This window comes from Parus major, chromosome 1 (genome assembly GCF_001522545.3).
Source record: "Parus major isolate Abel chromosome 1, Parus_major1.1, whole genome shotgun sequence".
NCBI lineage: Eukaryota > Metazoa > Chordata > Aves > Passeriformes > Paridae > Parus > Parus major.
The window spans coordinates 93607055-93631521 of record NC_031768.1 but is presented as its reverse complement, the minus strand read 5'-3'; the positions used below and the strand labels follow the sequence as shown (position 1 = coordinate 93631521).

The following is a 24467-nucleotide window of genomic DNA, read 5'->3' as shown; positions in this document are numbered from 1 at the left end:
TTGTTCTTACGGTTAATGTTCCTATGTTTTTTTAAATGATGCTGATTCTCCAGATGATGCTGAAATTGCTGTGAGTAGTTTGTTTCCTTTTGTTTTTGTGTTTGGTTTTTTTTTTAAATTATTGTCCTGTCCTCACTTCCTTTGCTGTGCACACAACTTGTACAGCTGGGGGGAGTTTTTGAGTCACCAATGTTTTGCAGCAGCTTCACCTAGCAGTTGCAGGCACCTAGACAGCTGGTTGTCAAGAGTGGAGTTGTTAAGGTGAGGATGATATTTTTATTGCTTCTTATTTACTGACCTCTAGAGTCAACTTAGGTAAGCCAACAAGCTGTCCTTAGTCCATACTACAGAGAAAATAATGCCTGGTGCTATTCTGTCAGCAAAGACAACAGGAAACAACCTACCTCTGAAATAAATATGTCCTTACTGCTGATGTACACTCAATAAAATGTAAATGAAGTAAAATATCAGTAATCTATGAAGGTGTGTTAAAAGTAATTAGAGGCAATTATTTTATTTATTTTAACTTTCAAAAAGCTGGTCTGTTTAAGTGTGTGCCTGCTATGCATCCAAAGGTTTAATATTCTATGGCAGAGTGTCAAGGCTTGGTGTGCATCAGGCTGTTCAGGCTATGTTACACTTTCTCCTAATTGACAGGCAGGCGTTTTTTTTTCCTGTCTGCAGGGGTGGTGGTGAGACTTGTGTGCTGTGGGAGACTGTGTTAAGTTTTCAATTATCTTTTTTTCATGGTTTTTTGATTGTTCTTCTAAGCAAGCTCTCTTGCAGCTGACACAACTGAAATTTCTGTCCTACAGGAAACTCCAAAGTTGTGTTTGGAATACAAGCAGCAGCCTTCTGTAGTGTAGAAACCTAGGGGTTTGCATTTTATCTTTTTGAAAAGGTTAGTGTCCCAGGAATGTCAGGAAAGCTGGATACGTCTGTGTCATATCAAGACAACTGTGATTCCTCAAAGGGCAATAAATCCTTTCCCTGTCTAATAGCTTAGAGGTGTTTTGCTTGCCTAACTCGGCCTCCTGCATAACCACAAAGCTGTTGAACTTTGCCACTTCAGACTCATGCTGAGGTCTTAATACTTGAATGATTAAATAAATGTGAAATCTTCATCTGAAATCCCTAAACAGCAATCAGCTGCCCTAAAGCGCATTCTGGTGATTAATGAACTTGCTCCTTAGAAATTCTCTGAAAGGGTTTCCCAGTTGTGCTACAGCATCTAGACCTGAATCCTATTATCTTGCAAAGTCACCAGCATTCAAATACAGTGACAAGACTCTTGGAAAGCTGCTGTAATGTCTGCCCCTTTCCCTTCTCCTTCCCCAAGGTCTGATTTGCAAGAGAAGGTATTTCATGGATGTGAGCCATTCAAAGGTGGGGGGTTGATAGTTATTTCCATCCCTTGCTTGCACCTTTGCTGTTGAGCTCAATATGTGTGGGGGTACAGGATTGTAGCTGCCCAGCCATGAAGTGCTGGAGAGTCCTAAAGGGGAAAAAATTCTGTTTTTCTCACTTTCCAGATGAAAGCTGCTGGTGAATTAGAGATGGAATAGTCTATCTAAGCTGCCAATCTTTGGGATTGCTATTTTAAGTTAGCCTGGTTGAAACCCTTTTAAGTTTCTCTTGCGTTCCCTTGTGGCATCTCTAAGAGAAGTTATTCCCGAGAATTCGTGCTTCAAAACCTCCGTGGGGATAAGTGTGGAGTAACATGGGTGTAGTGGAAAAACGGTACAATGAGAGTGTCACCTGGTCAGTGAGATTTCATTGCAGCTCTGAGGGGCTGTCATGCCCTAAAACCTGGGGAAATACTGAAAGCTGGAGAGGGGCTTTGTACAAGGGCACATAGTGACAGGACAAGGGTGAACAGCTTCATACTGGAAGAAGGGAGGTTTAGATTAAGGATTTGTAAGAAATCCTTTATTGTGAGACACAGGAACCGATTTCCCAGAGAAGCTGTGGATGCCCCATCCCTGGAAATGTTCAAGGCCAGGCTGGATGGGGCTCTGAGCAACCTGGTCTAGCAGAAGGTGTAGCTGCCCATGGCAGGGGGGCTGGAGAAAGATGATCTTGAAGGTCTCTTCCAACCCAAACCATTCTATGATGCAATATGTGGTGTGAAAAGAAAGTATTTTATCATGGGCATATGCTCCTGTGGTTTCTGTTTGTGTAACAGGATGTGTCAGGCTCATCACTTTTGAGAGAATCAACTGCTTAAATGGAGTTATATTTGCAACTTGTTAACCCTCATTGTTAGCAGAAAGCTTTAACCTACGCATCCAGGTCAAAAGTGCATGTTTGGTTTGCTCAGTAAACACTGAATGTATTACTTTTGTTCTGAGATGTAAGCAGGACTTTAAGCTCTCCTTAGAATCTCTTACTTTTTAAATTATTTTCTGATCTTAAAGACGGGACCAGTAATAGTTTCTTCCTCCAGGTGATAATTCATGTCTGAAGACGTCACTGAAGGTCTTCAAGTAGAAAGAAACAAATTAGGGAAAAGTATAGTTATTGTTTAAAATAAACTAACTTACATTAATCACCAGCCTGACTGCATATACTTGGTTTGCTATCAATGTTTTGGTGAGGGGGCTACAGGGGTGGCTTCCCTGAGGAGCTGCCAGAAGCTTCCTATAGGTTGATAGAGCCAAGGCCAGCTGGTTCCAAGATGAGTCTGCTGCTGGCCAAGGCTGAGCCCAACAGCAAGAGTGCCTCTGGGATAACGTATTTGAGGAGAAAAACCCCTTGCACTAACACATCCAAAGAGATGGGAGAGAATGTGTGAGAGAAGCAGACCTGCAGACACCAAGGTCAGTGGAGAAGGAGCGGCAGGAGGTGCTCCAGGTACCTGAGCAGAGATTCCCCTGCAGCCCATGGTGCTGAGTGTGGTGAGGCAGCTGTGCCCTGCAGCTCGTGGAGGTCCGTGGGGATGCTGCAGAGACCCACCTGCCAGAGCAGATGGATGCCCATAGGAGGCTGGGATTTGTGGGAAGCCCAAGCTGGAGCAGACTCCTGGACAGAGGAACCCACACTGGAGCAGGTTTGCTGGCAGGACTTGTGACCCCACAGAGGACCCACGCTGCAGCAGCCTGTTCCTGAAGGATTGCACCTCATGGAAGTGACCCGTGCTAGAGCACCATGTAAAAAACTGTGGGAAGGGCTGGCGGAGAAGTTCATGGAGGGTTGTTTTCCATAGGAGGAATCCTGTGCTGGAGCAGGGGAAGAGTGTGAGGAGTCCTTCCCCTGAGAAGGTGGAAGGGAGGAGGAAGAGAAAATCAGGAGGGAAGTCAGGCCTGGGAAGAAATGAGGGGTGCAGGGAAGGGATTTTAACATTTAGGCTTTATTTCTTACTAGCTTACTCAGTTTTCATTGGTAATAAATTAAACTAATCTCCCCAAGTCAAGCCTGTTTTGCCCATGATGGTACCTGGTGAGTGATCTCTCCCTGTCCTTATTTCAACCCATGAGCCATTTGAAATATTTTCTCTGTCCCTGCTGAAGAGGGCAGAGGATGGGAGAGACAGAGCAGCACCCACCCTTTGGCAGGTACCTGGCACCTATACAGGGTCAACCCATCACACTACATTTAGTTTTTTTTCTTTGGGTTTGTTTGTTTGCTTTCTTCCTTCTCATTTTAAAAAGCAGAAAGATTGTTGTGGAAAGCCTTCCCTGGTCCTTGGGTTCAAAATTAATCTCAGTGTAATCTCAGTTACAACACCAGACAGGGAGGTACCACTTGAACACGCTGCTTGCCTAGCTGCTAAAAACATACCCTGGGGAAGTTATTGAAACTGTCCCCCCACCCCCACATTAATGAAAAGGCTAATCTTCTTTAAGTCTCCTCTAGCCTAGCAATCTCTTAAGGGGCTGGATACATGATTAAAAAACAGAAGGAAAGCAGCTGTCTTTTTATCCATTCTTAATTATTCCGTGGTAGTTGATAGGTGTTGATTTCCTGGGAGTGTCATGGTGATGGAGGTTACATTTCCCGGTGCTGTTGGGACTCAGTGTTCAGAGGGGGGTTGGTTGAATGGTGCTCTGGGAGCTTTGGAGATGGAAAGAGTGAGTCTTATTTTCTGCAATTTCATCTGATGATGAAAGGCTGCCTTTTCTTTGGAAACATACAGCTAAAGGCCAAAAAACAGCTATCCAATGTCAAGGCAAGAAAGCCCTCTTTAATTACCTTTTTTCTTGTTTGCTTTTTTCCCCCCTTCTTTCTGTGTACCTCACCAGCTGGCAGCCAGGGGCATTTAAGAACAAGCGTAATTAGAAAGTCAAAAATAACCCCTTGCTTTTTTCTGCTGTAACTTGGTAAGTGAAGTTAAATAAGTATTGAAGGATTGTTCTGATTGTTCTTTCACTGCTCTCCCCAGTCCTCGTTGCTTCATTTAAAATATGAGTTGTTAAATTATTTTTAATAAATTGGAGATGATTGTAAATGTTGTGCTTGTGTTTTGAGCTAGTTCTGTCTGTGTGCCACAAGGAGTCTGATCCCTGCTTGGAAGTGCTCAGCTCTCCCAGCTGTGTTTCAGGGAAAGCTTACAAATTTGCAGGTTTTGTAAGGGCATTTTCTGCTCCTTCTGCTGTGCCCACTGATTTGCTTGTCTAATTAAATGGGTGACAAGTGCTAGAGGGGCAATAAACAGTCTTCTGTCCTTTGGCCCTGGCACTGGCTGTCAGTCACCAGGAACATTTACTGTGCTTCTCTCTAAGTACAGCTACTTTTTCTTCAAATGTCAGGTTCAGGGAAATTTAACTTCCAGTCGAAGAAATAAGCCACATCTGAGAATGGATTGTTCTCCATGCCCTGGCAATACCTACAGCCAGTGACATTAATCTGTTTGGGCCTCTGTTTCAGCACCTGTAGACTTGGAAATACTAATCTTGCAAGAAAGTAGGAGAAAGAATGGTTGCTTGGAAAGCATTCCAAGTTGCTGCTTAGGTGGATGGAGAGACAGAAGATTAGAGGGTGTCTCTCACTTCTCCTAAAACAGGCTGAATATTCAAAGTAAATTTCCACATGTAATATTTTTGTTAAATGAAAAGCCAACAATAAACAAACAACTGTGACTCTGAGTCTATCTGCTTTCTGTTCTGCAGCCCTCTCCCATGGCAGCTGAGTGAAACAGTGCACAAAGAAGCTTCATTCACAGAATCTGGAAGTGTCTTAAAGTAAAATCTCAGGCCCAAGTACATGCAGCTGAACATGTGCTTGCATACTTGTAAACTTATTATTTCTTTGGCTAATTCTTTTAGATTGGAAAGATGTGTCAGTGGCAAACTCTGCCTTCTGCTACACGCAACAGAAATTGCTCTTAGGCTGAACAGGAGCTGAAACAACCTTCTCCATGCTGAAAATAGCAATTGGGCCATTCCCACTAACCAGCCACAGGTAACTACTCTCATTTTGGAAAATGCTGTGGTTTCAGGTGTCCTGAGCTATGGTAACAGTTACTAAAATTCAAACTGTGAAAGTCAGGTATTTTAAGTTGTTAGATTTGTGGTTTATTTTTTCCTCTGGACACTAGACTTTCAAGAATCAGACACCTTGTATGAGTGATAACCATACGCACACAAGTGTTACCCACTTCTGAGATCTGAAAGTGCATTTTTTTACTGGGCAGGATACAAATTTTAGTATGATACTCCGAAGTAAAAACATTCGTGCTTGGGGATGCTAGCTGTGAAAAACAATCCAGTCTTATTGATGAAAAACTCTCTTCCCAGCCCACTACTGAAACAGGTCCATTATCCATTACCCCTCCTTCTCTACAGCTCAGTCCCAGGAGTGCTTGGGCAAGCACTGCACTCCAAGCAGGACCTCCCTTTTGCTTTGTGGCAGCCTCCATTTCCAACCCATCTTTGCTGAGCATATTCTTTACCTCTAGTGATGCACCAGTGTCTGCTGGTGAGAGAGTTTCACTGCCTCATTTGGAAACCCTTCCAACAACGTGAACTGTTGTTGCTTTTTTGCATACTTTTGGTTTCCTTTAAGTTCTAAGCATCTTGAGGAAGGTAGATGGGATCTGATTTTTGGAGGCTTTAATCCAGTATCACTCCACTTAAAGCCCTGCAGGAGAGATGGGCAGTGAGTACTTCTGAAAGCCAGGCTGCTCCTCTTTTTATTTGTCTGTCGAAAAAACTGTGTGTAACTACTGGAATATTATTACTTTTATGAGCTGTTGTCACTTTACCTGCCTTAACTTTGACTCTTCTGATTTCTGAGCAATTATATCTAAAAAGGCTGTATGGAAATAGGGCTTCAGCTAAAAAAAATCCCAAAGTAACATGTACCTGTTTTAGAACTTACTGAAAACCTGAAGATGTTGAATTGAAATTCATGGCACTTCTACCAGCTCCAGCTATTTGCATCTGTAGTATAATAAAATTTAAAACTGTCTCATATAGTCTCGTATGCATTTCCTATGCCATTTGATCACATGTAGGGAAAAAATTCAGTAGCAGCTTCTTTATCCTCTTTGAGTATTTGGAAAGGGGAAGCCAAACATAAACATGTTCCATTTACACCAGCCTACCTGAGATGCAATTATTTTTCCAAATTCAAAGTGGTACCCTTCCAGGTACCTAAATATCCTATAGATTTTGAAGTACATTCTTTAGTTGTTCAGCAGTGAAAATGGGCTGTTTATCAACCAGAAATTGCTGACACCTGCAAATGTAACTCACCTGTTTTAAGTTTAGTTATAAAATAGTTTAGGTATTTTTGTTTTGAGTTGATAATTAAAAAAAGAAGAGGGGAAGAGGTGTCAGAGTGTGAAGTTTGAAAGCAGCATAGAATCATAGAATGATTTGGGTTGGAAGGGTGCTAAATAAGGTGCCATCAAGGTCTGGCCATTGTTGTTTAGGTGGATGGTACCTCTCAGTTTTTTTAAAGGCAAGATCTGTTGAGCCTTATGGATGATGGATTTAACTTAAATTCTGTTTTATAAAGTGTGCCATGCTCTTTCTTGTCTGTAAAAAATCCCAACAGTGATCCTCAAAGTCATTTTGTCTTTCTAGAAGAGGCAGAAGCACAAAAATTCAACAGGGACTATTGAATTGAAAGAATGCAAAGTTCTCAATAAACAGACAGAAAATGTATTTCTCTAAAAATGTTCTCTAGGACTATGTTTTCATACTCAAGTCCCTATGTCAAGTTCAACAGAGCAGAAATTTAAAAGACATTATCAGAGATGTATCAGGAGAAGTTAGGTATTCCAGCATTTGTTATATACCAAAGTCCAGTGTTTTCAGGCAGGTCACAGTTATTTGTGTGGCTTCCACTTAACCCTCCAGCAGGGGACCAAACTCACAGCTCTCCTCTCCTTGGCTGAATGCGGAGATTGTTGGAGTCCTCAGTAAAATGGTGGGTTTTTTTGTGGAGGGCATGTGTTGTTGGATCAGAGAAGGTCTCAGCATGAGGTGGGAGGGAATGACTTTTTGGAATGCTTTTGCATGAGATGGACTTTGATTTGGTCAGCAGTGCCAGGCCTCAGGCAGTTAAGCTCATCCCAGCCCAGAAGTGTGCAGTCTGTCCCTGGAAAGGCAGCCAGAGCGGTGTTCAGCCACCTGCAAGGTGCAGCAGGGGTTTTGTGAATGACAAAGGGACCAAGGGATGGACACAATGTCCATCCACAATGGAATGCAGGGATACTGCCTTCTCCTTGTGCATTGAAACCTCGGTGCAGAAAGGTCTCTTACTGCTATATTTTGATTTAGGAATGTAGAAGAATGAGGTTAATGCATTTATGCGACATTCATGGTGAAAATATTTTAAGACAACCTTCTCTGTGTAACTATCTTGACTCTTCCCAGCTCCTTCAGTTAGAGTCCGCACCAGCGTGAATGCAATTTCCATGCATTGTTTCAGTCTGGAAATGAAACAATTTTCATTAATGGAAACCTGGTTCTCAAGCAGAACAATTAGACCCACTTCAGGTTGAAAAAAGATAAAAGCATGCTAATTTGGATGGAGGACTCTTCTTTCAAGGCAGCCAATTGAGTCATCAGCCAGCCACCCACCTGACTGTCTAACAGGTAATTAGGAGATAGTCCTCTTTTTGTGTGGAGCGTGTGCGTAAACCTCCACACACTGGTGTCACTGCCCATTGGGACTTCCAGGGGAAAGAGCCAGGCAGTGGCAGAAGAGTGAGGAGAGCACGTTTGTCAGACGGTGCCCAACGAACTGACTTCTTTTTTTTATTTAGCTTATTATTTTTGTCTTTTCAGCAGCTACCTGAAGTTTCTGGCAGTAAAGCCGTCATGGCAGACCTGGGCTGCAAAAAACCCAGCGACTGCACCGTCTCCAGGCTCCTCAGCGTAGTGGAGAGTGAACTCCGGGCTGGGAGAGACAAAGGCGACCCCACGGAGAAGCAGCTCCAGGTTGTCTTGGAGGATGCGACGCTCTGGCAGAGATTCAGGGAAGTCACTAATGAGATGATCGTGACCAAGAATGGCAGGTGAGTGATCTGCTCAGCACTGCGGGCTCAGTGGAGGTGACAGCCAGGGGGGTCAAGCTCTACAATAATAAACGGTGTGTGCAGACTCGAGAGAACTGCAATGAGCACACCAGAGTTTTTAGGGGACTGCAGCCTTGCAGTCTGCTAAAACCAGTGTATGAACAAGATGGGGTGACCCTGCTTCTTTCTGGTCACTGCCAAACCATTCCTCCTATGAAGCATGCTGGAAAAATATATTGACTAACTTATGATTGCACAAAAAGGAAACTTCTGCAAGGGAATACCTCTCAAACCTTTTGGAATGACTTCTTATGCTAATAATCACCATTCTATATTAACAAGTCCTTACCTGTAGGCTTCATATTACTGCACAGAAGCAGATTGGTGCTGTCATCCCCAGCTGCAGTTCCCATCCCTCTGGCCTTGGGTATTAACAGCTTGTACAAGCAGCCTGTACCAGAATGGGTGCAATAAAACTGCCCTACGTGCTCTCTGTGTATGTGCAGTCTGAATTGCATGGTCCCACAGCTGTTGCTGGTGCCCTTAGAAACAAGAGTGGAATACTGCTTAACATATACAGTTTTAGAAGGACAAAACATTGTGGTATAAATGGATCATGTCTTACTGTTTGGGGAACACAGGCACAGGAAAAAAGTGAAAAATCTGGTGAGAAGGATGTTAATTCTGAATCAGGCACTGGCTCGAAGAAGGCTCTCCACAGAGGTTCTGCTCTGAACCGGGCTGACAGCAGAGTCCAGCCCAGAACAGACAAGCAGCTACCACAGTAAGATTTGCACAGTGGTACTAAGGTTTTTACTTTATTTATTGTCTCCAGCCCTCTGCTGCCCCTCACCCCAGCTGCTCCCTCAACATGCAGATGTTTTGCAAGACCTCTCAGGAGAGCCCCATAAAAGAGAGGAATTAAGAGATGGAGAGAAAGATTTACTCATGTGGTGTGAGTTTCATTAATTTTTCAGACTTTGATTTAGCAGAATTTGTGGATGAAATTAGTGTGGACTGTAGTTTGATGAGGGAGATAGGTGGAAGCAGTAAAAATGAAAAATCTAGTCTGTTGGCTCAGCAAGGTGATCCTGCAGCAGTTACCTTCCCAAAGTACCAGCTCCTGGTGTAAGAGTACCTGTTGCCATTCTGATTCCTCCTAATAACCTATACTGATAGAAATCTGCTGCTGAGGTTCTCTTTATATCATGAAGCTGCTTTTGCTTCATTTAAATTGCTTTGAAAACTGCTATTAGGCTACAGCAAACTTCAAAGTGGACTTTTACGTGGTGCACAGTAGCTTAAACTGGCTAATTAGCAGTGAAAGTGACTAAAAATGAGGTAAGATGATTAATTAAACTGGTACAAAGAATCACACTTTATCAACAGGGTTTTTTCAGTTTCTTTCCTCTCGGCTAATGAAAATCATGACTTCACAGTGATAGTAGCTCTTTCTGAAATGTCAGGGTGAGTGCATAGATAAAATCTTTTTATAATGTTGATAAGGGAATCTTTCATTATCTGAATATGCCTGGGTACTTTTTATTTCATTGTGTAAGCTGCCTATTTTTTTTATTTTAACTTATACACTCCTTATCAGCCTGATTCTACTTTTCCTATAGCCAGTCACATCTCTAAAAATGTCAGTGAGAGCAGGAATAGGTTCTTTATGATCAAACTACAGCAATCTCAAAATAAAGAATTATGAAAGTATGTCACACTGCCGTTTGCATGATTCCTTCTAACATAGTTACTGTAGCATCAGAGACTATGAGAAAGGATCTCTGCATTTCTGAAAGTATCTTTCATCTGAAAACACAGCAGCACACTAAAACAAAGAAACTACAGGCTGTGGCCTGCAGCAAAGAACTGTGAACCATGCTATTCAAAAGGAGACAAACTCGAGACAATTTCCTACGAGTGCTGAGTTTTTCTCAGGTTCAGGATTCTTCAGTGATTGTCTCCAGAGAGATTCTCTGTAGAAAAAACATTGATCTCATTCTGCTGCTGCTAAATGAGTACAACTAAAACATTCTTGCTGAAGGGTAGATGAATGATTTTGAAAACTGTTTTCTACAATGAAAGAGAAGAGCCAGCCTGGACTTTTGTGTGTGAAAACTAAAACAGTTGGTGTGGACAGACACATTGTTAGCAAAGCTCAGAAATTAAACAGAAACCCGATACGGGAGTATCCCAGAGAATGAAAGTCTAATTGATTAGTGATCCTCAAGTGTCAAATTCTGGCATGCACAATTCTATCTGCTTTGAGTCATCTCTAATTGGTACTGAGGGTCCCAAAATGTCACAGTTAGATGAACCAACTTCAGTGTTAATATACAGATATGTCTCTGTGACTCTATCATACTTCATTATAATAATCACCTGCCCCAGAAATATGCCATGGGGAGATAGATATATTCTGAACAGGATAGACATCATTAAAATTAGACCACATGCTATCTCACAAAATACAACCCAATGGGTGCAGCTGATACAGTGGGAAACCATCTCCTATTTTACTCAGACCTATTGTATTCAATTGACATTTCAATATCAAATGTGCTGTTACCTGACTGAGTGGGTTTCCTCTCTCTCAGTGTTTATACCACATTAGCTAGGCAGTATCCTGAGCCTTTGCAATCTCTGCTATTGCCTGGAGAGAGGAAGGTGCCACTGTTCCCCTCTGTGTATGGGGAGAATCTGTAGGGCATCAGTGCAGGCAGCCACAAGTGGGGCAAAAGAAGCCCCTTCCAGGCTTGAATGCTAAAGCAACTTTACTGGTTACTGCACATTCAAGTTTGATACCAAACATCTTCCCACTCAAGGTCTGAACTGTGGAGTAATTGCAGCAGATTTGCTCTAAATAAATTGAAGAGGCTGAAGTGCTCAGCTATTGCAGCAATGGAGGTCACGTGTGCACCTACCTGGTCATTGAAACAAACACCCTGAAACAAATTTGGAGAAGTCACAATTTTCCATGCTAAAAGACAGATTTTAACAGTAAAGTCACTTAATCAGCAGAACATGTTAGGTGGTAAGTTTCCCATCGTTACAAATGTTCCCATCTGTATGGTGAAGACATGCTGGTCCAAGTGAGGTGGGGAATTACTGGGTGTGACGCTGGTTAACACAAGGAAGTGCTCTAATCTTAGTTCCACAGGAGGTTAGAATTGATGGTGACTGTATTCTCTTCTGGATTGGTCTATATTGGTCTTTGGGGATAAATTTGAGCCTCTCAAATAAAAAGGCAGAGCAGCCTGCCTGCACTGTGGGCAGAGGAATTTGCAATCTGTGTGTAACACAAATAGCTCTGCGCAATCTAGTGAAATTAAATTTTCATGTGGATTAATTTTACCCTCTAATTCAATTTCAGCTATGTATCTAAATGTGGTACTTTGAACATTGACTGGGGGAGATCTAAGCATTGGAAGGAGCAATACATCCACACTTTTTATCACATCCCAGTTTTGTAGCTGATGCACCCTGATCAGAAATACACGTGCAGTGTATAAATCCTTGACTAAGCTTCTATTTAATTAGAAAGGTCATGGTTCTCTGTACCTTAGAGACCAGTGAGGAGTGCTGTTCCTCAGGGGTCAGTACTGAGACCAGAGCTTTGAGGGTGTGACAGGGGCACACCCTCAGCAAGTTTGCCAGCACCCCCCAGCTGTGTGCTCTGGTTGATGTGGGGAGGGAAGGGATGTCATCCAGAGAGATCTGGACTGGCTTGAGAACAGGGCCTGTGCAAACCTCATAAAGAGAACTTATTAGTTCTGCATTAAAATACTGGGTGGCTGGGTGGAGAACAGCAGAGCAGCCCTGAGGACCAGGACTCAGGAGTGTTGGTGGACAAGAAGCACAACACAATTCACCAGTGTGCACTGACAGCCCAGAAAGCCAAACACATCCTGGGCTGCATCAAAAGCAGCATGGCCAGTGGGGCAAGCGGGGGGATTCTCACCCTCTGCTCCACTCTCCTGAGACCCCACCTGGAGTGCTGCATCCAGCTCTGGGGTCTCCAGTAAAGGAAGGACATCAACCTGTTGGAGCAAGTCAGGAGGAGAGAACCTCTCCTCTGAGGAAAAGCTGAGGTAGTTGAGGTAGTTGAGAGAGAGAGCTTACAGCAGCCTCCCAGTACCTAAAGGGGGCTACAAGAGAGCTGGAGAGGGACTTTTTATAAGGACATGGAATGTTCTTACAAGGGGTGGTGAGGCACTGGAAAAGGCTGCCCTGAGAGGTTGTGCATGCCTCATCCCTGAAGGTGTTCAAGGCCAGACTGAATGAAGCTTGGATCAACTTGGTCTAGCGGAAGGTGTTGGAGACACCAATCCAGGGACTGGGACAAGATGATCTTTAAGGTCCCTTCCAACCCAAACCATTCTATGATATCTTATTCAATACTGCACTGACCATGTATCAGCAAGTATTAATATTAGATGAAAAATCTCAAATTTCTCAAATTCTGTCTTTTCCTGTCAGCAGAAGGTGCTGAATGTATGCAGCAAAAACTATAAAAAGATATCCAGAAAGGTGAGTGGGATGTCATGTGAGACTGATTGTTAGCAATTTGTATTTGGGTGTCACTGGAGAGTATGACTGCAGGGGCAGAGAGTTCCAGTCCTTTAGGATGGCCTGGAGTTTCAGCTCCCTTCTTATGTACTTTGGATGTCTTGTATGGTACCTAAGCCCTGACAGCTACCTTACCTTAGCCCCATGGTTATGGACCTCAGGCCATTCCTCTGGTTGCTTGGTGTACTCTCTCTGTAGCCACAGAGAAAAGGAGCTCAAAGATTCATCAACCTTCACTGGCATTTATGGTCCATAAAAAGGTGGCATGGAGAAATGGCAGTTGCCAGGAGAGGTCAGTATGGAGGTGTCTGGGGCAGGGAGGCCGGTTACTCACGGAAAAGGAATGTAGGAGGTGATATGTAACAGCAATTACATGTATTCCTTGACAAGCTAAGAAGCTTAAAGAATAGGATACCTTTCCTGGGAGACACCTCTGTTCTGATGTCCACACATTATTCCCAGTTCCTGGAAGTGTTGGAGCCCTATTAGCTGTATTGCTGAAGACTTTCAGGCACTGAGGTGTCAATTCAGAGCTGTGTGGCATCGATTGTAAGCGCTGGGACAGACAGAAAACCACTAAAAGTCAAGCTGTGGGCTCCTGCAAATCACCTTTACAGAAGAAAATGATAATAATAAAAGGGGCCTGAGAAAAGGTGGTGTTGGACCTTTAGGCACAGAAGGACCATTTTCCCAAAACTGAACAGAGACAGGATTTTAGTTTTAAGCACACAAGATAGTGGAAGGCTGGGTAGAAGTTTAGAGCTTGTGTTTAAGATGGAACTAAAAGCAAAAGGACATGGTCAAGCTGGTGAGGTCAGGGAATATGGAAGTATGGGACCAAATAACTGGAGAAAACTGCCAAGCACGAGGTCTGATGGCTAGGGTGGGTTGAAGGAAGGGAGGATGTTCTTTTATACTGAACTGGTCAGTGAGCATCTGGAAACAAACATACTGAGGAGACTCTTTCAAGACCAGCTTCCAGTGGTGTCCCCCTGTTTTGTTTCCCCGGCCAGGCGGATGTTCCCTGTTTTGAAGATCAGCGTGTCGGGCTTGGATCCAAATGCCATGTACTCCTTCCTGCTGGACTTCGCTCCGACTGATGGCCACCGCTGGAAGTACGTCAATGGAGAATGGGTGCCAGCAGGGAAACCAGAGCCACCGAACCACAGCTGTGTCTACATCCACCCAGACTCTCCCAACTTTGGGGCCCACTGGATGAAAGCTGCCATTTCCTTCAGCAAAGTCAAACTTACCAACAAGCTCAATGGGAGTGGGCAGGTATGGCCTGATGTTTCCACACCACCTCTTGGCTTCAATTGCAAGCACCTACCAATCAAGAAATATCAAGGGTGCATTTATGTAATTATAGAAGCCCTTACAGGCCTCTTCACCCACAGATGCCAATTATTCTCTGGAGGCCAAATGTAAACAGGGATAAACAGGCCTTAATTGGCACTTTCAGATTTTAATGGACTTCTTGATGTTAAGAGAGACAGAGTGCTGTGGTTTACTTAATCGTCAGGGGTCTTTTCAGAGTTGATCTTGTGTGCTGGGGATTTTTACATAGGACTTCAGAGAAAGGGGGAAAAATGGCCATGGGTATTAGGTTTTTGTTGTGTTCCCCAATGTTGTTTGGTGTAAGTGGAATGTTGGCAAGAGTCAGATGGCAGAATAAAAGGCTGCTCCTAAATGAAATAATTACTATGTCTGCTTCTGCATCATGATAATTATCAATATTCTATTGAATCAGCTTTGGCCTTTGGAAAGAAACCACATGTACCAGAAATAAGTGACTTTCTCTTTGAACCCCTTAAAAATGCAAACAGGAAAATTAGTTTTGTTTCATATTTTATTTTTGATGATGCATCTAAAGGCAAAATGTTGCACAAGACCTTTTGTTTGCTTGTTTGTTTTGTACAAAACTCCTACGGTGGATGATACTTGTCAGCCCAGAATCAATTTCTTTCATGTAAATGTTATGTGTTCTCAGTCTGTTATTTCCATTAGGTTTGCGAGGTACCTCTGTAAGCTCAGTACTCTAATGAGGTAGGAAATTATCTCAGGTTTTACAGATTGGAGAACAGGAAGATGATCTGACTTTTCCTTCGTCTTATGTGGAACCAGCACACAAGAATTATTGTAGAGCATAGAACAGGATCTGAATTTGCAAATGCTTGTCTTGTGTCCAGGATCTCAGAAAAGTCAAAAGCCTCAGAAAAATATGCATGGGGGGAGAAAAGCTACAGGAAACTTGTAGGGTCAAAGAGTCTCTGGGGAAAAATAAAGAGGAATCCTGCATTTATATATGAAGGAGAGGGAAGCAGTAGAAAGCAGGAGAGGAAAAACTGTATGAGAAACAGAACCCAAACAAAAGTTAGTAAATAACAAACAACTGAAGCTTCCTTTGCTTTCTTTTGAAATCAAGACCACAGTGTTAAAGTAAACTGTGTCCCCACTCTGTGCTTCAGCTGCCCCTTCTGTGATGGTATTAGAAGGTAATTGATGACTATCAGTGCTTTATGCTAATAGCTGTGTTATTTCTTTTATATATATATATATATGTATGTATGTATGTATGTATGTATGTATGTATACATCAATTTGCAAAGTACAAATTTAAAAAAACAATATTTTTCTTGCACTAGAGCAAATTAAAGGACCTAAAAGACCTCCTGGAATCAATGCTATTCACAGCTTTTAGTGCCAGGTTAGACGATCTGCCAAGGCTTGTTTAGATACACTTCATCTTGCCCAGAGAGGAGGCTGGATCACTGCTGTAGCTTCTTCCTGGCACCTTTTCTGTGATGGTGATTCTGAGTCTTCCAGACAGCAGAAGCCAGACAGGGACTGCTCCTGAGCTGTTTCAGCAGCCTCTAGTGCAGTGAAAGCCGAGTGGTTTGAGTGCCATAGCTGCTAACACAAATACTCACAGATGCTGCTGCATCCAAAGCCTTAAATACAGCCCAGTGAAGTCTCATTCTGTTCAGCCCTGTGGTTACTGCAGGGGAGGAAGGCACCTGCCCTGCTGCTTCAGCTGGGGAGGTTCAGCAGTGACAGCTGCTCTGTCACACAGCCAGAGGGTGGCTGTGAGCTACCAGAGTGGTACTGGGGGCTGTCTCTCTGTTTTGCTTCCTGCAGATAATGCTGAACTCGCTGCACAAATACGAGCCCCAGGTGCACATAGTTCGCGTAGGAGGCCCCCACCGGATGGTGATGAACTGCTCCTTCCCTGAGACCCAGTTCATAGCGGTGACTGCCTACCAGAATGAGGAGGTAGGCGGGTGCCACGCTGTGCTCTGGTCACCACTGATGAGGTCTGGTAGAAGCTGATTAACTACAAGACCAGTGTGCCTTCTTGTTTCCCCACCAGTCCCATGCAGTGTAATATTCTGTCCAGTCTAATACTCTGTATTTTCTCTGCAGTAGAACATTGACTAATCTGGTGTCTGGCTCCAGTACTAAGCCAGGTTTAGCTTAATATCCTGCCACAGCTGTTCCAGGCTGGTCCATCTGTTTCGGCATCCCGATCCTTTACTGGAAAAAAAAGCACCAAATAGCCCTACAGTCAAGCCCAATATCTTTCTCCAGCAATAACTGATAGTTATAATGACAACCCTACCCCTCCATGTTCCCTATAATACAATAGTTCATGGCAAAATTTCTGCCCTTTGGAAATTTTTGCTTTGGATTGTAAGAATTGCCAACTCCTGTGCCACATCCCTTAGCTAATGTTGCTGCAGATTTTATTCGTACTTGATAGGAATTCAGTGTTTAAAGTCTCTTGAAAGGGTGCACCATTCCACTGGATTTACCAGACCAGCTCATGCCAGGCTGCCCCAACTGGTGTTTTGCCTGTGGCACTGATCAGCAGACAGCAAAGCTGTCTCCTACCCAGCCCTGGAAAACATCAAGTGTGGGAATATATTTCAGGCTAACCCAGGCAGTTCCACTCAAATTACTCTGGAGGATATTTTGTCACATTTCTATTTCAAATTGCCTTCACTGACATGCCTTGTTTTCTGTAAACTCAAGATAACAGCTCTCAAAATCAAGTATAATCCCTTTGCCAAAGCCTTCCTGGATGCAAAGGAAAGGTGAGTTCATCTTTTGGGTTTTTTTGATCCAGTAGCTTTTTGCTGCTGATATGGTTAAAACTGTGACATCACCGATTGAAAGATAAATTACATAATTGAATCTTGTTTCTGCTGTCTTAAATCCAATGATATTATTGGGGAGACTATATAGTTATTACAAGAGATGCTGAAGTGGGTGAACATGCTCTTGGGGATCCTGGCACTTACCTCTGTCTACACAGAGAGCCTGAAATGAGATGGTGTGAGCTTCCCCAGTGGTGTTATACCCCACATACATTCACTACAGCATACTTGCACTCCAGTGAATCCCGTAATTTGGTAGGCCAGGGAGAAAAATGTTAACTCCAGGTGTCAAAAAGCCTAGTTGAAGTGAAATTACAGTGTAAATGTAATGTAACTACACTGCTGTTATTAAGTCTGTGTGATAATTTATGATGGGTTTATTAAAGGTAAGATGTCAGAGATGCTTCCATCAGGAATTAATTGTAGTTTGTCTTGCAAAATTTTCCTTGCATCACCCACGCTAATGCACAGTGGCATCCAAATGACGCATTCCAGACCATAATTTCTAATTATTTTGTTTGGACCTGCTTTATCTTCTGACATGTGAAGTGCCCCATGTGCCTGCAGGAGAATCTGTATTTCCTTTCATTCCTCTCACTGCTTAAGAAGCTGCTGTGTGTCAGTGTGAGGGTTTCCAGCTGGGGAAGGGGGAGTTCTGCCTTCAGCTTGTCTGCAAGCAGGAATGGTGCCCACAGGTAGATTTAGAATTCCATGTTCAGCTCCCAGATATGGCACAATCTTAGGAACATTTTTGTTTATCTCATCAGACAAAAGCTCCTGCTTCTTTTAGGACAGAACATAGGAAGATTTACTGCTGCCTAGCAAGGAGTATAGAGGAGGAATTTTTAATGAATAGTTCTGGTTATAACTTTTGTAGTTTTTCAATGAGAACACTTACCACTAAGTATTTTGTTTTTCAGAAACCATTCTAAGGATGCTCCAGAGACAGTCTCTGAAGGTCAACATATGACATATTCTCACTGTAAGGTTTTTATTCGTGTCAGCTACAGCTTTTGTGATTTATGATGGGTGCTGGGAACCTGGGCCTTGCTTAACTGGTTCATACTGGTCACTTACCGAGTCCTGAATTTGTGTTCATCGAGAGGGACCCTTTTAAAAAAATAAGAAGATTTAAGAGACCTCACATTAGCAAATAATGTGAGAGGTTGTGCAGAAGGATCATTTTCCATACAAACCAGTTTTTCAAAATTAAAAGGAATCTGGAGTTAAGATGATATATAAGATTTTTAAGACTTTCTTACCCCTTTGTTTTTGTATTAGTGAATGTTTTAGTCACCTATAAAATTATCTTTCATAGGTAAACAGGAAAAAAAATGAGAGGGAGCAGAAGTTGCATTTGCTTTACTGATAGCTTTTCTTTCATTTGTTCTTTAATGTTTGTGACATTTTCTGGTTGCTTTCAGGTCTTGTTTTCAGAGTTGGTGGGTTGGGAAGGGGGTGGAGGGTTGTTATTTTTTTGTCAATTGTTTCACAAACTAGTTTCTTGGAATCTGCTTGGCATTTCTGAGGCACAGCTGATTGTTCCAGAAGGCTGGTTATTTCTTAGTTCTATGGTAGCACTTTAATGCAGCAACAGCAATAGTTTTGTTCTCTCTCTTTTCCCTCCAAGTGGGTGGCTGGTTGATTTCCAACCCGGATCCAATGAGTGCCTCGGGAAGCTCTAATTACCAGTACAGCGGAGCTTTGCCTCTGCCCGCTCCGCAGGCTCCCCACAGCTGCGAGAGATACCCAGCCCTGCGAGGCCATCGCCCTGCTCCATACCCACCCTCCTACATGCAGAGGAATCACTCCCCTACAGGTACTCCTGGAGCACTGCTTTGCTGCCTCTGCCTGCCTGCCCCTTGCCTTAGGTTAGCACAAGCACTGGAGTGAGCCCAGGAGAGGGCACGGTGAGTCTTTGGGACGACCTGCACAGAACCCTCTGTGCACCCAGGGTGATTGAGGCAGCGAAACAAGAGGTACCAAGACTGGGTGCATCATTAGGAGTGTACTGGGTGCACTCCTAATGATAAACCAGAGTGTATGATTGTGTTTTCACTACGGCTTCCAGTTATACAAAAAGCATTTCAGGTCTTCTTTCGATGTCCTGCCAAGATGCAGTTGAGGTCTCAAGCCAAAGCAGCTCTCAGGTAGGAGCTGATGTGAGGCAAAGGGATTTTGGTATTGCCAGAACATCTTTTGAGTACCTTTTGCTTTCTAGATCTGGGTGCAGAGTTCCAGAAATTGATTCTACTTTGATCAGAAGAAGTGGGTCAGAAAGAAGAGTGGGGATCAAGTAATCTGCTTGCTAATTATAATTCAACAAGAATTCCTGTTTAATATAAGTATTTATCATAGAACAGTTTGGCTTGAGAGAGGCCTTGAAGATCATCTTGTTCCAACCCTCCTGCCATGGGTAGAGAAACCTTCCACTAGACCAGGTTGTCCAAACCCCCATTCAACCTGGCCTTGAAAATTTCCAAGAATGGGGCAATATTTATAAGAGTTTATTAAGTATTTTAGCTCAGATTATAAGGAAATCTCTAGCAAAACATTGCCTGATATATGTCAATTATGAAAAACTACTCAGACTTGCAAAAATGCAAATCCTATGTCTGTACCTATGCTGTACCTTCTCATGTATCACAACTGGGATTTCAATGGCACCTTGCCATTCTCTAAATGAACACAGGAATTTTGCCTTTTTACCTGTGGCTGGGACTTTTGTTCTATTACCTGTGGTTGGGGACCTCATGATCAGATTGCTGCCTTAAGCCTGTCTGTGTTTTGCTGTCTTAAGACAATGTCTGCAATAGTGACGGAGAATTTGTTTGTTGCTTTTTTTTCCTCTCCCAAAGTTAACTTGTTGGAGAGCTCCAGCAATAATCTTCAGGTATTCTCGGGACATGACAGCTGGACTTTGCCACCATCTCCACATACTAACTTGCTCTCAGTGCCACACACAAAGGGAGGTGCCAGCCCTGGACCCAGGTAAGTTTACGGGAAAACTGCTGGTATGAGGAGCACTGAGGCTTGTAGGACTGCCCTGGTGAATTTCCCTTTGTTCCAAACTTTAATCAGTGTCTGGGATTTGAAATGTGTCCTAAGTGCCCAATTCAAGATTCCTGGGCAGATCTTGCTGACAAGCTAATTATCTTCTGCTCTTAAATCTATGGAAGCTTTATTTTTCCCCAGCACTGCTGAAAACCAGTATCTTGGAACACCCAGAAAGAATTCTGTTCTCTATAATCTGTGAGCATTTTAAAACCAAATTATTTTTTTTCATGTATTTCTCACTATTATCTTTCATGAAATGAGGCTCTTATTCTAGGAACAGATGGAATTTAGACCTAGAGAATCAATTAATTATCAAATATTTTCCCTTCTTTTCCCCAAATGAATGCAATAATTTCTTCTCTATCTTAGGTGTCAGGAAAATCAGCTGCAATTTCAAATGCACTGTTACCTGATTGAGTATGTTTTCTTCTCAGTGTTTATACCACAGTAGCTAGGAAGTATCCTGAGACTTTGTGACCTCCCTCTCTAGAAACTTTTCTGACTCAGCTCCTGAGATGGGGAGAAGTCACAGAGGCACATAAAAAGATCTTTTAATTTTTGAAACCTCACATATACTCGCACATTTCTCTCCATGCCTCCCTCCAAGGTCACCAGCTGACCTTGATTTTTCACTTAAGATCTTCAGGGCTGATCTAGTTTGGTAACTTGGTTTGACTAGCTGCCTTTGAACAGATAATGAAATTGACTTTACTGTGACAAGCCTTATGCGGGCTAAATGCTTTGAAATTAGTCATTCAATCTCTGCTGCTTTTTTTCCAGCCACTACCCTTGCCTGTGGACAGTGAGCAACAGTGCTGTAAATGCTGCCAACACGGGAAGTGAGGTGAACAGCAGCCCTCCAAGTGTGTTTTTAAGGGGTAATGTCCCCTTACCTGCTGCATCATCAGTGCAAATCCCCCTGCAGGGAATGGTGTCTGGCAGCATGGAAGCACAAGGGGAAGGCGCTCTCACCAGACTGTCCGACTCCACGTGGACATCCTCACACTCCTTTTAATGGACAGGCAGCTCCCGAGGGAAGCTTGGCCAGCCAAGACTGACACAAATGGTAAATGATCCCCAAGGACTGCAGTGCAAAGCAGAATGTATGCAGGAAAAGGACTTCATCACTTCTCATAATGTACCTTTTGTGTGCCAGCTAAGCCAAAATGCAAAGGCAGGAGATATTACAGGAACCAGCTTGTTACTGCATCTTTTATGCATCATTCAGGATGATGTCCAGAAATAATCTTTTTAGTTAGCTTTGCTTCTATATCACATTAAAATGATCAGAGACTTGGGACTGAGTGAAGCAAACGTGGCAGCTGGATACTCGCATCTCATTTTAGAATTTCCTTCTGTAACTAACAGCCAAGTCCAGGGAAAACTGTGAGCAAGTTTGCAACTGGTCATTTGAAGGGACAGCACTGCTTTAAAGGCTTTCTGAATCTCTTACACAGGGGTTTTCACAATACCTGAAACTAAACCCCTCAGGGTATGAGATTAGTCTGACATCCTAATGCCAGCTGCATACAGCATTCACCGTCCCCTTCCCTTCTCCAGCTGCTCTTTGCTGTGTGTGCCATGGGGACAGTGGGCACACTCAAGCTGCAAAAGTGGCTGCATTGTAGCAGCAGGGTGAAGGGCAGCTAGTTTAGCATTTGGAGTCTGATCCTACACTCTTTGAAATTGAAAGTTCCAGTATTTCCAATATGTGCTATTTTTGAAAGGGTGGAGGGAAAAGAATTACAGAAAAAATATTCAGCTTGCATTTCCACTTTGCTTTAGCTACAGAGTACAAATAAACTATGAATACATGGTGTATTATCTCCTCAGTGCCTTTCCAAGGTGTAAACACACACACAGTCTTTCTCACCTAACAACCTCTGAGCTATTTAAAGCAGCTCTGCCAGAAGCAAGTTGACAGAACAGGAATTTTCTGTTCCTTGTCCAGTTACTGGGTGCAAGCTCCTGGGCGTGGTATTTCATGTCTTCACACCTATTTCCCTTCTCACTTAGTCTGATTCAGCTTCCTTTTTCAGGCTGCTGCTTTTTCTATCCTGCATGAGTGTGCAACACAGCATAGTGGAGTCCTGATCCTTTCTGGGATTTCTAACCATGACTGTGATGCAAACAAGAACAGCCATCCCCCAGTCCTCCTTGTCCTTTCATGTACCTCCTCAGTCAAGCCCTATGAAATTCTCAGAGAAGAGTTCTGCTGTTTGGTCTCTATAAAGAAAAAACTGCAAGCTAACCTATGTAGATATGCTCCCTGTATAATGAAATGCCCAGCAGCAATTCTGGTCTGTTTAGAGTCATGTGCATTGATAGGGGACAATCCCCAGCATAGAAGAGGATTCCCTAAAGCTCCTGTGAGCTGATGTCTCTGCTTCTGCTAGATACAGCAACATTCCCTTTGTGAATACTCATTTACTGCATGCAGACTCTGGGAGCAGCATTCTATCTTGGGTGGGCATTAGAGGCAGAAGCAAGAGGATCCTTTTGATTCAGGTTGTCAAATATGCATCTGCCTGGTGAACTCAGCAAGCTTCTGTTTGATATTTTATTACCTAGCCTGGAATCACCCCCTTAAGTTGCTCTCAGCGCATTTCCATGCCTTCCCCATCTGGCTTTTCATGCTGCAGACATGATCATGTGCCAGAATGTACTCAGTAACACTGAGTTAGTTTTGCTGACTTGTGCTGCAATCCCCTAAGATCAACGTAATGAAGTTGCTTTGGGTGTGCATTTTTATTAACAGAGGCATTGGTCAAACAAGGGTTAACAGAGTGCAAGAGCTCTGCATCCTGCTGTCAGTCTAATCCTCATCAGTTCTGACTGCAAATCTGCCTTCCCACCTTCTGACAAAAGCTTGGTGATGAGTTTTTCAGTGTTATGTTTCTCTACCTTGTGGCAAGAAATGCAAGTAGGTGTTTCTCTCAAAAATAACTCTGCTTTACAAATGAGGTTTATTAACTAACTTATGCTACCCTCTTCTGGCTGTTCATCTCCCCACAGGCACACCGCACACAGAGTCTACATAAAGATGCTGAAAAGCAGGCAAATGATGACTTCTCTGTGTTCCAGGACTTGCAATGCTTCCTTCATGGTTAATGAGTTGGATAACTTCTTATTGCAGATACTGCATTACAGTAATACATGAGTGATTATAGGGAGTTCCACAAACTGCAATTTTATTTCACAAACAATGTAGGGGAACATCTAATTAGCTTTTCTGATAGTCACATAGGATTGAAAGAATTTAAAAAATATCAAAATGAACAGGCAAAGTAATTTTTCTTCCTTTTCACTGTAAAAGCAGACATGACTCATGTCACAGGAGGCAAAAAGTTCTGAGATCTCAGAACTGAGTTAAGTCTTTGTCATTGCAGACAATCTGCTTTAGTGAGACCTTGAGAAATGACACAGAAAGATAAAATACTCTTGTTTTGCTCACTACTCATGGCCCCAACTTGGTACAAGCTGGTATTTGTAGCCCAGAGCCTTGGGCTTGAGGATAGCAGGGAGTATGCTGATCTTGAGTTTTGTGTTGGGGAGTCCTGCAGGGAGTGGGACTCAATCCTTATGGGTTCCTTCCAACTTGAGATTGTGATTCTGATCTGTGGTTTTGCAACTCTGGTAAATGATTTGGGAGCTGCTATCTGGTATGGACAGATTACTTCTAAGCAGAAGAAGCACTGGAGAAAGCTTTTGCTATCTGTTCAGAAGAAAAACTGCTGTTCTATCTTCACAGCTCTCCTTTCCCAGCACAATGGACTTCCCTACAGTGCAGTAACAGGTTGGGATGCTGGCTGCAGTGTTCTCCTGTGGGAGGCAGATTCCCTTAAACTCTGTATAAAACTGTTCCTCTCCTAATAAACCATTACTGTGGATTTGGTTTTGCACCAACAGTGCATTTGTTTCTCAGTAGATTTCTGCTTAGTATTAAAACCCATACAAGGATAATATCTGAATGAATATTTCCCTGGTTGTTGTAAGCAATAGCTGAAATGGCAGCATGAAAAAAGAGCAAAGAGCCCTCTCCGAAGTTTTTATAAATGTTTTGATCAAATCAGTTCCTGACTTTGTGGAAAAAATATACTAAACATATAAAAAAATACTAAAATATTTAAATATTTAAATATTTAATTATACTAAAAGACTGGCTCTTTTGAGATCTCTAGGGTTGCTACCTGCTATTAATGATAGTTTGTAATTTT

At 42.9% G+C, this 24467-nt stretch overlaps 1 protein-coding gene across 1 annotated transcript; it reads left to right on the top strand.

The window, feature by feature from the left end:
• The first annotated feature begins 8244 nt into the window (after window positions 1-8244).
• TBX19 (T-box transcription factor 19) lies at window positions 8245-22516 on the top strand. Its single transcript, XM_015618020.2, has 8 exons — window positions 8245-8467; window positions 14050-14314; window positions 16175-16309; window positions 17069-17130; window positions 18114-18175; window positions 18896-19012; window positions 20052-20184; window positions 21031-22516. Exons 1-8 carry the CDS (start codon window positions 8271-8273, stop codon window positions 21263-21265), a joined length of 1206 nt encoding a protein of 401 aa, XP_015473506.1. The 5' UTR covers window positions 8245-8270; the 3' UTR covers window positions 21266-22516.
• The last annotated feature ends 1951 nt before the right edge of the window (window positions 22517-24467 follow it).

What these genes read in the sequence shown, in the direction of transcription:
- TBX19 (XM_015618020.2), top strand. Translation starts at nt 8,271, where the DNA reads ATGGCAGACCTGGGCTGCAAAAAACCCAGCGACTGCACCGTCTCCAGG. An exon ending in AGCTCAATGGGAGTGGGCAG is followed by an intron (nt 14,315 to 16,174) that starts GTATGGCCTGAT and finishes TGCTTCCTGCAG; the next exon opens with ATAATGCTGAACTCGCTGCA. An exon ending in TTCCTGGATGCAAAGGAAAG is followed by an intron (nt 17,131 to 18,113) that starts GTGAGTTCATCT and finishes TTTGTTTTTCAG; the next exon opens with AAACCATTCTAAGGATGCTC.